This window comes from Sinocyclocheilus rhinocerous, unplaced genomic scaffold (genome assembly GCF_001515625.1).
Source record: "Sinocyclocheilus rhinocerous isolate Xijiao unplaced genomic scaffold, SAMN03320098_v1.1 scaffold189, whole genome shotgun sequence".
Taxonomy (NCBI): domain Eukaryota; kingdom Metazoa; phylum Chordata; class Actinopteri; order Cypriniformes; family Cyprinidae; genus Sinocyclocheilus; species Sinocyclocheilus rhinocerous.
In genome coordinates this window covers 1376508-1389585 of record NW_015667354.1, presented here as the reverse complement: position 1 = coordinate 1389585, position 13078 = coordinate 1376508, and the positions used below count along the sequence as shown (strand labels likewise).

Sequence of the window (13078 nt, the reverse complement as noted above, 5' to 3'; positions counted from 1 at the left end):
CCTTCTGTGATGCACATGTGGAGTTTCTGCGCGAGGGCGCCCTCTGGCGTCCAGTATGACTGAAACAGACATTAAATGTGTTTATAGCGGTAATAATGGTCAATCCATCCTAGTCTTTGCAACTTTAGGGATCTTATCTATTCACGAACAGCTTGTAACACTCCAAAGAGAAAGGAAAACTTGAAATCGCATCATATGACCCCTTTAAGCTTTGGACAACTTGCACTGCACTAGTAGCACATTTTGTGTGTATGCTTGACATAGCATTGCTTCTCCTGAACTCTTCAGGTGATGCTGGAACAGATGCAGGGTCTGATGCACCTTGAACTCTCCGGCTGCAATGATTTCACAGAAGCCGGCCTGTGGTCCAGCCTGAATGCGCGGCTTACCTCTCTCAGCGTCAGCGACTGCATCAACGTGGCAGACGACGCCATCGCCGCCATTTCTCAGCTCCTTCCCAACCTATCAGAGCTCAGCCTGCAGGCCTATCACGTGACCGACACGGCCATGGCCTACTTCACCGCCAAGCAAGGCTACACCACCCACACGCTGCGCCTGAACTCCTGCTGGGAGATCACCAACCATGGCGTAGTTAACATGGTGCACAGCCTGCCAAACCTCACCTCCCTCAGCCTGTCAGGCTGCTCGAAGATCACCGACGATGGCGTGGAATTGGTTGCAGAGAATCTGAGGAAGCTCCGGAGTCTGGATCTGTCCTGGTGCCCCCGTATTACTGACATGGCCCTTGAGTATATCGCCTGTGACCTACACAAGCTGGAGGAGCTGGTTCTGGACCGGTGAGTGTGCTGAGTTTGCAGTATGGAGTGTAAAGTAAATCTTGCTGATATTTCCTCTTACAGAGCCTCATTGGGAGTAAATTTGGTACATGGAAAGAATGATTACTATATTCATATTGTGTGCTTATGACTCTCATTTTATATGGCTGTATTCAGATGTGTGCGGATCACAGATACAGGCCTGGGTTACTTATCGACCATGTCAACTCTGAGAAGTCTCTACCTGCGCTGGTGCTGTCAGGTAAGTGTTATTATGAAAATAAAGTTATGGGTAGTTTACATATACGTTATCCATTAACTTTTTTATTAATCACAATTAGGTTAAAATGTATATATTAGATCATTTCTGGCATGTCACATCACCGAAACATTTCCTTGTACTTTTAGGTGCAAGACTTTGGGTTACAGCATCTATATGGAATGAGGAGTCTCCGTCTTCTCTCTCTAGCAGGTAAAAACACTCTGGAAGTGCTGATACTGCAGAATGCAATGATAAAGCCCTGATAAAGTTCTATAATGGAATGACACTGTATGTTTGGAAGTAGATTGTTTCTATGAATAGTGGAAAATGAGCATATTTTCAAAAATAGTGGAGTGTTCCTTTAATCATGTTATGGAAGAAAGCTCAGTTAATCCCTCAAAAACAGATAATGCTGATAAATGAACACATTAATGAACACATAAACACGGTGTGATAAAGTCTAATTCAAAATTACATTTGCAGATTAGAAATATCTGCCTGTTCTAACAGTAGCTGTGCATAAGGATTTTCTATTCTAGCGTTTTTTTCCCCCCACATGGCTTCATACAAAGGGCTCAAGTACCCCTTCATCCAGACCAAGCACGTTCCTTTTAAATAATTATAGTCAATGTCATATAACATAATGAGCTTCACTTTTAAACTACAAACTTTACATTTCTGTGGTTGAAAACACTTCCTCTCATTGTTGTCACACAGCATTATAAACAGGAAGTGAGCTGTTGAGTGGAGGTGGCTGCTATCGTTTGTAGTTGACCAGCTCTCATTTACTCTGTCTCAGGGTGCCCTCTGCTGACCACTACTGGCCTATCAGGCCTGATCCAACTGCAGGACCTAGAGGAGCTGGAACTGACCAACTGCCCGGGCGCCACAGCCGAACTCTTCAAATACTACTCCCACTATCAGGCCTGATCCAACTGCAGGACCTAGAGGAGCTGGAACTGACCAACTGCCCGGGCGCCACAGCCGAACTCTTCAAATACTACTCCCAGCATCTGCCGCGCTGCATGGTCATCGAGTAGAGCAAAGAGTTTCATGGGCACCAGCACCCACCACATCACCAAAACCTCCTCCTACAGACTGATGATAAACCCAACTTCATCCTGGACCCACAGGAAGAATCAACGAGAGAAATTGAGTGGAAGTTTTTTTCTGGAGGGGTGAAAAGGGATCATTGCCATGGAAGACAAAAAAGGAAATCGGAAAGAAAAGGTCGGAACGGGCCTGGACTGACGAGCGAGAGGGAAAATGTACAAAGCGCAGTGGGTCAGAGGCTAGATCTTTCATTAAATAACATGACACATAGGAATCAGCTCCCACACATACATAAAACATGTTCCTCCACTGAACTGTGAGACTAGCTTCCATGTCTCATCCAAAACTGTTTATCTTGAAGTGACAAAGGTGTGCGCTGCCTGCTTGAGCTGTCTCTCATATCCAGGGAAAGGTAGAGAGGAACCGAAACATTTAAGGGAAAGAACGGGGTTAAGGAGCCACTGCGACAGGGTCTCTTCGCTTTTGTCCAGCGCCATCCAGGTTTCTCGCTCCCCTCAGTGGTGCTGCCGCTCCATCTCTGTGTCTTATCAAGGGAAAAATCGAGAACTTTAGAGATGAACAACTACGTAGATTTTCACATCAACGCTACTTGCTTTTTGTCATGCAGTTCTCTTTTTGTCTTTTTTTTTTAAGTATTATTTTTGATGAGAAGGATTACTGTGAAACTTATGGTATGAGTTCGCGGTTTTGGACACTTTGAATAAGATGGAAATTCAGGTACGGTGAAGGTACAGTATTAAGAGGTACTGTCCTTTGAAAGGAACCAGCATAATCAGAAGTCAGGAGGTTATTTTTCCCAGCAGATTGCTCTTTTCAGATTCAGATTCAGATATTTTGAGTTGGGGACTGCTCATACATTTTAATATAGTTCAAAGGGACTGTGGTTTGTACAAAAGATAGCTTGACTTTTTCATCTGCCTGTTTTATTTGAATTCCATTTTGATGTCAATTGATATTAGTGGCTTTTGTGCAGGTTTCCATATTAATCCTGATTCAAATGAAGATGAGATCTCTGAGTGATCCCATAATGCAGCTGGGCCACGTGACATCCTTTCATAGACTGAAACTGCACGTCATTGCTTACTTGTCACCAGGCCAAACCATTACAGCAGCGGACAACTTGGCAGTTCTACCATAGTTTCTCTTTCAGCCCGAGTGCTTTTAAATACATCTGATGAATATGGTTTACAGTGATTTGCATCAAATGCAGAGGCAGGCCAGTGTAATTAAAGTGATCACAAGCATCCCACACAAGCTTATTACAGTAGTCTCTCTTCATCTAGCAGTTTTGCTTTCCCATTAAGCAATACCCACATGTCTGCTTTTAGATTAGCAGGGCCTCTTTTTATTTTCAGAGGTGCCGGGTTCTTCGCCCTCACAATTGTGCTCATCTGTGGTGCCTACCTCATTTTATCATGGGGTATGTAGAATACAGGTCCGCAGGGGAATTTGCAGAAACCAGCCATTTGTTGTTTTCCAACCCACTCCATACCCCATACCGAACCCTGCATTTGTCCTCTCAGGAGATTAAAGTGCTGCTCAGATCATCTCAGATGGGTTTGCTGTGGTGTTGATGACCTTAATGTTCACCTACTTCACCCAGTCTCAAACTTAACACATGCAAAGTGGCAGAAAATATGGCGTGGTGAACAATTTTGGAGTCTTAGATTGGCGAATAATTTATTTTAAAGCAACCCCTAAATCCTAACTAGTGAAATATGTTTACCTCTGAATATTCTAATCATCTGTGGACAGATATGGTAGTAGTGCATGCAATTTGGTACGTTTTTCTTCAGGAAAGTGTACAGAAATGTACTAGTCGACTTTGAGATTTTAGGCATGCTGTCCCACTACAGCGCCCCTGCTGGTACATGCCTGAACTACATCATCTGGATGCAAAAAGTATTGATTGACTACATTGATGGCCATCCAAAATTAGCAACCTATTTTGACTTAATAACTATCTTTTAAAAACAAAGGTTGCTAGCGTGATGGCATTGAAGAACCATATTCAGTTTTCCAAAGAATCTTGCAGTGAACAGTTCTTTTAACAACCATTTTGCCAGTAAGGAACCTTGATTGTGTGTACAGTTGAGATTAATGACAATTCTAATTGACTGCTAGCTTTCTCCAGCTATTATAAACCTCTTAGATTCAAACATTAAGCTAATCCTACTCCAAAAAGTGTAGAACAAACAGAAGGAAACTATGTCAGTGTAATTCCAACATCACGGTCTTTAAGTGGACACTACACTATCCCACTCTAAATTCACTAGGCTTTAAAGATAACAGATTATATCTACTAAAATACACATTAGCATAAACATTAGCATTCACCTCAGACAGTCGATCTCTCTTCTTGGTGACCTGTTTAATGGGGGGTCACATCTAAAGGCGAGATCCCCTGAGACTTTTAATCTCACTACCTTGTGTGACTTTATCTTTTGAATCATTGAAGTTGTTACGTATTTATTTGCTTTTACTTATTATTGCTAGTGGGTTAATTTATTGACATGACAAACATATTTATTTATTTATTACATTTCCGAGGATTGTACGAGGTTTGTTTAGAAGTAGAACTTTTTTTTTTTTTTTGATGGGGCCTACTATGGAAATTGGAGTTGAGCTTTATTCAGATGAATTGCCCCTTTTTTTAAACCATGGTTTCGACGGTTAGAATAACCGCAGTCTCTGAGGCATGTGCTTTTTTTGGCGGGCAGACTGTTGACACACAGCTGACAGAAGAATGGAAGGGCAATAACTTGTTGACAGAGGCCTGGCTGACAGTGAGTTGACCTACCTTTTCTAGCCCTTTAATGACTAATCTAGTTCAACTCTTTTGTTTTTGGTTGTAAAATGGATGTAAGTTGAGAGACGCTGTCATAAAGTCTAGTAGCCTAATAGTGAATCGGCATTGTGTCCAGGATTGGATGGTAAATATTCTGCACCAGTTCATATGCCTGCGCTCCTATGAGGTATCCTGATAACTTATTGCAGTATTTACACTCATTTGATAGTCTTACAAAGAATGCGGCAGGTTTTATTCACTAGCAAAGATCTGAAGGAAATCCCATCAAAGTGCTTTTCATTTCGTATGTCTCCATAATAGAAACAACCATTTGAGATGAATGAACTAAAGAGAGATTATTAATATATCGCTAGGGCATTGCATAGTATTTGAGGACAACTGTATGAAACTGTCAGAGATATTGTATTAATCTTGTATAAATACTATCGTTTTCACTTCCAAACCGAGCCTTTTCCCCTTTTTGTATAGAATGAGAGTTTATGTGTGTGGGAACTTTTTCACCTAATAGAACCCTCAATATAAATATAATAACTCATGCACTAACCCCACTGTAATCTGTAAATATCTCAATATGTGGAGGTCATCTGTCAGAAGGTTTCAACTGTTTTTGAGGCTGCCTGGCTCTAAGCGCACACGTCCATACCGCTTTCAACGAAACGAGCCAATGGAGAAACCTGGTTAAGAAAGAGGCAAGATATGCAAAAAGGTTCATGTCTTTTAGCGATGAGTAACATCAGCAATGGATAGTATAAAAGACTTAAAGGCACAATATGTAATTTTCGCCGCTGGAGGGCGCGTATTCAAAATAAACAAAGAGGCAAAGGCGTAGTTTGATGACGCCGTGACTGAGTGTGGAATCATGGGAGTTGTCGTCTTGACTCTTCATCCCCACAGCCGATGCAATCCGACGGGACTTGGGCAGAAATCATGTTCAAGGATGAGCTAATGATTTATTAACGTAGTAGAATGAAGCAGGGTGAGGCTGAAAGCCGTCGAAGCGAAACGAGGCCGCTGAACGAGCTCGACAATGAGCAAAATAATGCAGCACATAATGTCAACGCAGGGAAATAACTGTCTATACAAAACGTGCATTACGTCTAAATTAACTCATATAAATCAAATATAATTTCGTAAATTGCATAAACAATTATGAACAAAACAGCATCATGTCGGAAATTGAGGGGTTATGACGTCATTGGCAGGCGACACAATGACACTATGAACACGCTCCGTGTCACTAGTTAAAATTGCTTATTTCTCTGGATTTAAACATTCTTCGAAACATTTTGGATAATGTAAGTACACAAGTCAGCAAAATATATAACACTGTTCTAGTGGTTTTTGGATATTTTAATAAAAAAAATCTTACATATTGTGCCTTTAAGCTTGTTTCACTTTGTACATTGAGCTAATATCAAAGACATGTTAATACGGACTAAATGTAAGAACATTAGCAGATGTTTATTGTGTGTCTACATTGACGTTACGCCTGCTGCCTTCCTCATACGATCGAGGCAGGGAATCAATGAAATACTGGTACTACTGTGTGAATTTCGCTTTCTTACCAGACAAATCTGGCTGGCAGATATGGAGTGGTTCTGTCTGATTTACACTGTAAATTTAAACCATTTTCAAGGCCAGTTTCCATGAATAGTGCTCCTCTGATCTTGCGTTCTGAAGGTTTTACTAGCTTACCACATCCAGAGTGTGTTGGCAGTTTCTGTTCACCCTCCAGCTTGCTTTTAACTCTAAATGTCTGGCGCTTCTAATTGTTAAGCGAATAGAATAAATCATCTGTTCCTCTAACTCTTCCCAACTAACATGTCAGAATTGTTTCTTTTATCAAATTTGAGAACGACATGATTCAACAACAGAAAACAGCTCTTTTGTTGGCTCTTTTTATGTACTTGTACATGTAATACTAAACCAATATTAGTAATGCTTTTGACATTCATACGGGGTCCGTAACAACGACTTTTATTCTGGTGCAAACACTTGGTTTGGGTGACTGTGGTTCAAGAGCCTAATGAGCAATGTTAAATATCTGCCTCACACTGATTATCTAAAATGTTTCTCTCATTTCTTTGGTATTTTATTTCTCTGGTGTGACATGGGCATGTCACAGTTCTCAGTTCTTTAGGGTACATTTCTTTCTGTAAATACTGTTGTAGTGGTTAATTTAAAATGAAAGAGAAAAAAGACAAAGTTTTATGAACTCCATCTCATGGCTGCAGTGCCTTGTCAGACAAGCGTTGTTGTTTTCAGTTGGTTGGTTCTAGTCTGCACCGTTTTAGTAAAAGTTGTACAAAATAAGCACCATATTTGCGTCATTAATTTTCTCTGACATTCAATTGTTAAAGGCGTAGTTCACCCCAAAATGTATTTAATGATTGAACTGTACAGCTTGCTTCTGTGGAACAACATGATAAGGTGAATAAATTACCGATTTTTCATTTTTGGGTGAACTATTCCTTTAAGACATGTTGTTAGCTGTTACTGTATGTTTGAATGTTGCTTCCTGAATGTGCACGCACACACACAAACACATCTACCTTGCCTATTTTGAGACACACCGTTTGTATTAGTGTTTTAACACCCAGAGACCAATTTTTGTTAATGAATAAGGCTCTGAAAACGAAGAAAAGCTTAGTTGTGCTTTGCAGGCCAACAAAAACCTATCCCACAGAGCTTGATAAAAGATGTTTCAATCAGGCAGTTGGGGCTCTGCTTTATAAGCATGTGTTATATAAGAGTCTTAAGTAAGCTATTTTGGCTAATTTAGCCTGATGTTAACACTCCTGAAGCAAATCGCAAAGAAAACGTCTTCACTTGGCACTCGGTAGTTTTCACAAATGATAAAAACACAAACAAGGACAAGAAGAAAACGGATCAAAGGTGAAGCGACTGTTGAGGTATGATTAAGGTTTTAAATGCAGAAAGACACCTGTCTAACTGTCGGTCTTCAGTAAAGAGTTTAGGCCATTCTATAATAATAAAGAGATTCCATTCCAAGTCATTGTACATACAACTATCACATGAACATACACTACTGTTCAGAAGTTTGGAGTCGGTAAGTTTTTGTTTTTTAAGAAATTAATTTTATTCAGCAAGGATTCATTAAATTGACCCAATGTGACAGTAAATACATTTATAATGTCAACAGATTTATTTTTCTTGACCTTTTTAGATTAAAGAGTTAAAAAAAAAAAAACACTTCCGGACTTCATCAAGCAGCACAACCATTCCAACTAGTAATAAAACTAATAAAATAATAATGATAATAATATAAAAATGTTTCATAAGTACCAAATCAGCATATTGGAAATATTTCTGAAGGATATGACGACACTAAAGACTGGTGTAATGGCTTTTGAAAATTCAGCATTGCCATTACAGTTTTTTTTTTAAATATATATATATATATATATATTAAAGCAAAACGGGTATTTGAAATTTTAATTAGTTTTTGACTGCATTTTGTACGAATTAATGCATCCTTGGTGAGACTAAGACACTTCTTATCATTCATCAAAAAAAAGAAAATGTTCCTGACCCCAAAATTTAGAATGGTAGTGTATAATATTACAGCAATCTCCAATGAAACTAATAACACTGATCAGTGGCTCCACATAAAAATTGAACGGTGGCAATTTTTTAATCATAAATCAATGGTGTTTACATGTATAGTAATATTAGTAACAAGGAAATGATGATGATGCCGCTAATACATGTCGAGTAAAAAAATGTGATGCTGTGATAGAAAATTAGAACACATTATGGATATGTACAATAGCTTTGATAAGCAACAGGGAAAGATGGACTCCTGACGTCCAGTGGAGAGAAGTAAACAGCACAATGTGTACCTTTAAACAGTAAGTTAACTAGGTTAGTGAAAGAAAAACATCCCTACATACAACCGTAAGCTTGACCTGTTACTGTACGGCAAACATCAGTAAGAATCGACTTTCTCTTGTTCCTTTATCCATCTCTGCATTAGAAATGATCAATAGTATTACATTTCACACCAGACCTTTAAGGTCAAAGGTTATATTTGAAAAATGTCCCGTTATATCAACACACTGGCTATCATCACAGCAGTCATTTATGGATAGCAGTAAGAGACTCTTTAAGGATCTGTTAAGAAAATACCTTCAGCTTCGAAGCAGGTAGGGTAACAAAAATATTTGTCTAAAGTTTTTTTTTTTACCTCTTCTTTTACAAAAGTACAGGGAAAGATCATATTTTGCGGTAAAAAAACCTAAAATAATTACGAAAATAAAAGATCAAAAGGAGCATGTCACATTACTGGTTCGGTGTAAATATATAGGTGCAGTAACACAGATAGGGATTATGGGATTTTCTCATCCAGTGAGGTGTCAGGCGTGCAGGAACACACACACACACATTTTCCAACATGCCAACCCTCTGTGCCTTTCATTCGGCAGAAAACGGATCAAAAACATCAAGAGAGAGAAAAAAAAAATAGAGGGAAACTTTCTCTTAGCCAAAACCTGGTTCAATTCTACCCATAATTCATCCCAGAACCCTACCAACAATATAGATTTGTTTCAAAAATAGACTCATATATGATGTTTACACGCCTAAGCAGAAATGTCTTTAGTCAAACGTGTCGATTTTCCATCAATGGCAATCTAGAAGTGAAATGTTCATCTCTCCCATTCTGACTGGGGGTGAAGGACGGGTACACGCTCCATTTCCTTTCAAAGGTGACTCTCTGCATCGCTCTTCTCTAGGGTACCGTTCTCCAGGGTCAAAGGTGAAAGCGCCAGTCCATTGGCATTGCTCTCGTTAAGTCTTTTCACCCTATAGGCCTCATAGTGGATGTTGTGAGTGACGTCCTTCAAATCTTGCAGGTGGGACCTTGAAAGTAGAGCGCAGTAGAGCATAATATCAATTTTGATCCCACAATAACATCCCCTAAGGGAAATATGCACAGTGTAAAATAAAAGGCATTCTCTTATGTGGAATTGAATTGTTTTCTGACTACATCAGCTTTTTATGATCCCTTTGTGTGATTCGGTTGGTGTTTTCCTGGTGTAATTTGATCTCGGCTTCAGCAGGAGGCCGGTCAAAAAGTGTGAAAGGCGATTCAAAAGTGTGGAGACTTATAACGGTCATCCTTTGTTTCCCATTTCAGCAGGGAATCACTTCCATACCATCTGTCAACGGGCCGCCATCCAAGAGTTGTGGCGAGAGGGCTTTGTGACCTGGCCTCACCCGATCGGACTCTGTAATTAACCTGTCCTTTACTGAGCTCACAGGAAAGGATGCACTCTTGCCTTTCTCAGCTGTCCCTTTCCTGGGCCGTTCGGCCCCACTACTCATAGATCCACTTTAGAAAGCTGATAACCATTTCAGCTGGTTAAATCTAAAAAGCAAAGGTTTGTAAAAGTGATAGCATGTGACCAGAACAGTTAGTTTGGTCCCAAATTATAACTATGTACCTAGATTTAAATTAATCATTTGGTACAATGCACTTATTGTGTACATACATGTTTTACATTGTACTTATATTTAAAAAAATGCCTGCATGTAATTGCATCTGTAATTAATTTCTGTGATTTCATTTATAATTACACTCTTGACCCATCCCTCACACCTTAAACCACCCTTAAACCTACCCAATACCACCAAACCTGCCCCTAACCTTACCCGGATTTCACCTCAATAGCAGCAAAAGTGTTTTGCAATACAATATGAACACAAGTACATTGTACTTATTTTTATGTAAGTACAGAAGTTGAGGCCACTTAATAGTGGAACCGTTAGTTATAACTGGATGAAACTCTGACCAATCCGTTGTTTAAAAAAATCTAAAGGAATGCTAATGGAATTTCTTCCATAACTTGGAACCAACCATAAAAATAATCAAATAAAAACTATGTAAAAATCTGCTAAAATTGTACAGGATACAATAAAATGATTAAAAAGGGATATTTTAGAATGCAATGAAAAAAAAACATAAAACAAAATAAAAGAAAGACAATAAAACAAGTTTTTCCAGTATGCTCTTAATAGAAGATTTTAGTTTTTTCCCCCCCAGGTAGGATTGGTTCTAAATTATGATTTGAAGTCATTATATGATTATGATATAAATTCAGTTAGCATTCCTTTGGTATTTTTTGTTTATTTATTATTATTTTTTTATGGGATGAGATGAGAATGTCTAAAAACATTAGTTGAGCCAGAAATGGACATGTTGGGCAATACCATCAGTTTTGTACTCTTGAGGAAGTCAGCCTTCTTTACCTCTGGTTGTCCACCTATAGTTGAATATTTGATTTTAAACTAGTATGGGATGCCACTGATCTTGCGGTTTGGACCATATTCTAAAAAACGAAGTTTGAGAGGGGGATGTTCTACATGATCTAATCCTGTCAACCATAATGTAAGGGTTATAATTGGCTGCTCCCATTTTACCTAAATAGCAAGATCATATGCCGTACAGGTGTACTAATGTCATTCTGTTATGATATTTGAAGACTTGCAAGTGAAAAAATATGACTTACCTGATAAGAAGATCTCTCAAGTGTGCAAACTCGCAATGCGCAACATTTTCAACTGAAATAAACAAAATACAAAGGCATGTTCAAGAATTCATCCAGGGATTTTGCTTCACTGTACTTTCGACACACACCACTTGATGGCAGTGTTGAATAACCTAAATCACCGACAATCTTGCCTTGTGAAGCCTGTCGGCTATCATTACACAATTAGATTTGACAATTGTTACAGTTACCCTGCTGAAAAGACCAGCATGGGTTTCCATGTAGGTCAATCAACAATCTTTCTGGTGAAACTCGTTAAGAAGCCTGGCGGAGACACCAGCATCCAAAACAGAAAATATTACTGGTGACCAGCAATTCATAGCAGACGATGTCTTCAGACTCTCACCTTCGATGATCCCCCACTTTGTTTTTCTTCCCAAGACTTTGTTCCCATTCACCTGGTGTTCCTTATCTGTTCCCACCACAGCAAAGGGGATGTTTTCCTGAAAGAAACATTCGCCACACCCTCAAAATTTCATTAAGTACAAAGTACGAATCCACTTAAATCAACTAAAGAAATTGTTCACATAAAAATTAAAATTTGCTAATAATGTATACACACTCATGCCATCCAAGATGTGAATTAGTTTGTTTCTTCATCAATGCATATTTTGAGATACTGAGCATTACAATATTTGCTCACAAATGGATCCTCTGCAGTGAATGGGTGCCGTCAGAATGAGAGTCCAAACAGCTGATAAAAACATCACAATAATCCACAAGTAACGCACATGACTCCAGTTCATCAGTTAACATCTTGTGATAAGCTGTGCGTTTGTAAGAAACAAATGCATCAAGACATTTTAACTTAAAACCACTGCTTCCGGCATGAGTCCTCTATCAATAATATTTCTTTTTCCAGTGACAACATCATCTTGTCTGAATCAGGAGCAAAATATGCATAGATCAAGCTCTGTTTACAAGCAAAAACAGACAAAAACAGTTCTAAACAAATATGTATGTTTTGATGTGACAGAGCAACAGGGGATGGACTTTTTCAAGGCTTAATGATGGTTTTGTTTCTTCCAAACAGCTTTTCGCTTCACTAGACATTAACTGATGGACTGGAGTTTTGTGGATTATTGTGATGTTTTTATCAGCAGTGTGGACTCTCATTCTGACGGCACCCATTTGCTGCAGAGGATCCATTGGTGAGCAATTGATGTAATGCTAAATTTCTCCAAATCTGTTCAGATGAAGAGACAAATTTATCTACATCTTGGATTGACTGAAGACATTTTCAAAAAAAATTTCAACCCCAAAAATGATACCTCTGTCATGATTTCTAAACCCTTCAACAGGAATGATCATTTTAGGGTGAACTAACCATTTAGATAAACACAGCACAGCAATAAATTCTTAAAGTAGCGCCATCATACCCTAATCTTATCGTTGAGTATCCGGTCTTCAGCATCCTCATCATATTCTTTCTGTGGATACACTCTGATCCCATTGGCCTGGAGGTCCTGTCTTATCTGCAGAGAGAAGCTTCCAGTTAGATGGATTTACACTGATTTTTACAACCTACCGCACACACACATATACACAAAACCCACACACTCGCCCCGGGGGTGAAATATGACAGCAG

The 13078-nt window shown here is 39.0% G+C and overlaps 2 protein-coding genes across 7 annotated transcripts in view; one reads left to right on the top strand and one right to left on the bottom strand.

Moving 5' to 3' along the window:
* Positions 1–3678, top strand: part of LOC107733860 (F-box/LRR-repeat protein 16-like) — an 18271-nt gene extending 14593 nt beyond the window's left edge. The window contains exons 4-8 of the mRNA XM_016545683.1: positions 289–797; positions 954–1038; positions 1185–1248; positions 1838–1870; positions 1963–3678. Coding sequence (XP_016401169.1) covers positions 289–797; positions 954–1038; positions 1185–1248; positions 1838–1870; positions 1963–2078 — 807 coding nt within the window. The 3' untranslated portion in view covers positions 2079–3678. The remainder of the gene's footprint in view (positions 1–288; positions 798–953; positions 1039–1184; positions 1249–1837; positions 1871–1962) is intronic.
* A 5450-nt stretch (positions 3679–9128) lies between these two features.
* Positions 9129–13078, bottom strand: part of septin12 (septin 12) — a 54728-nt gene continuing 50778 nt past the window's right edge. For all 6 annotated transcript variants that reach the window (XM_016545667.1, XM_016545672.1, XM_016545671.1 and 3 more), the window contains exons 7-10: positions 12870–12965; positions 11837–11933; positions 11452–11503; positions 9129–9802 (exon numbers count right to left, since the gene is read on the bottom strand). In XM_016545667.1, coding sequence (XP_016401153.1) covers positions 9643–9802; positions 11452–11503; positions 11837–11933; positions 12870–12965 — 405 coding nt within the window. In that variant the 3' untranslated portion in view covers positions 9129–9642. The remainder of the gene's footprint in view (positions 9803–11451; positions 11504–11836; positions 11934–12869; positions 12966–13078) is intronic.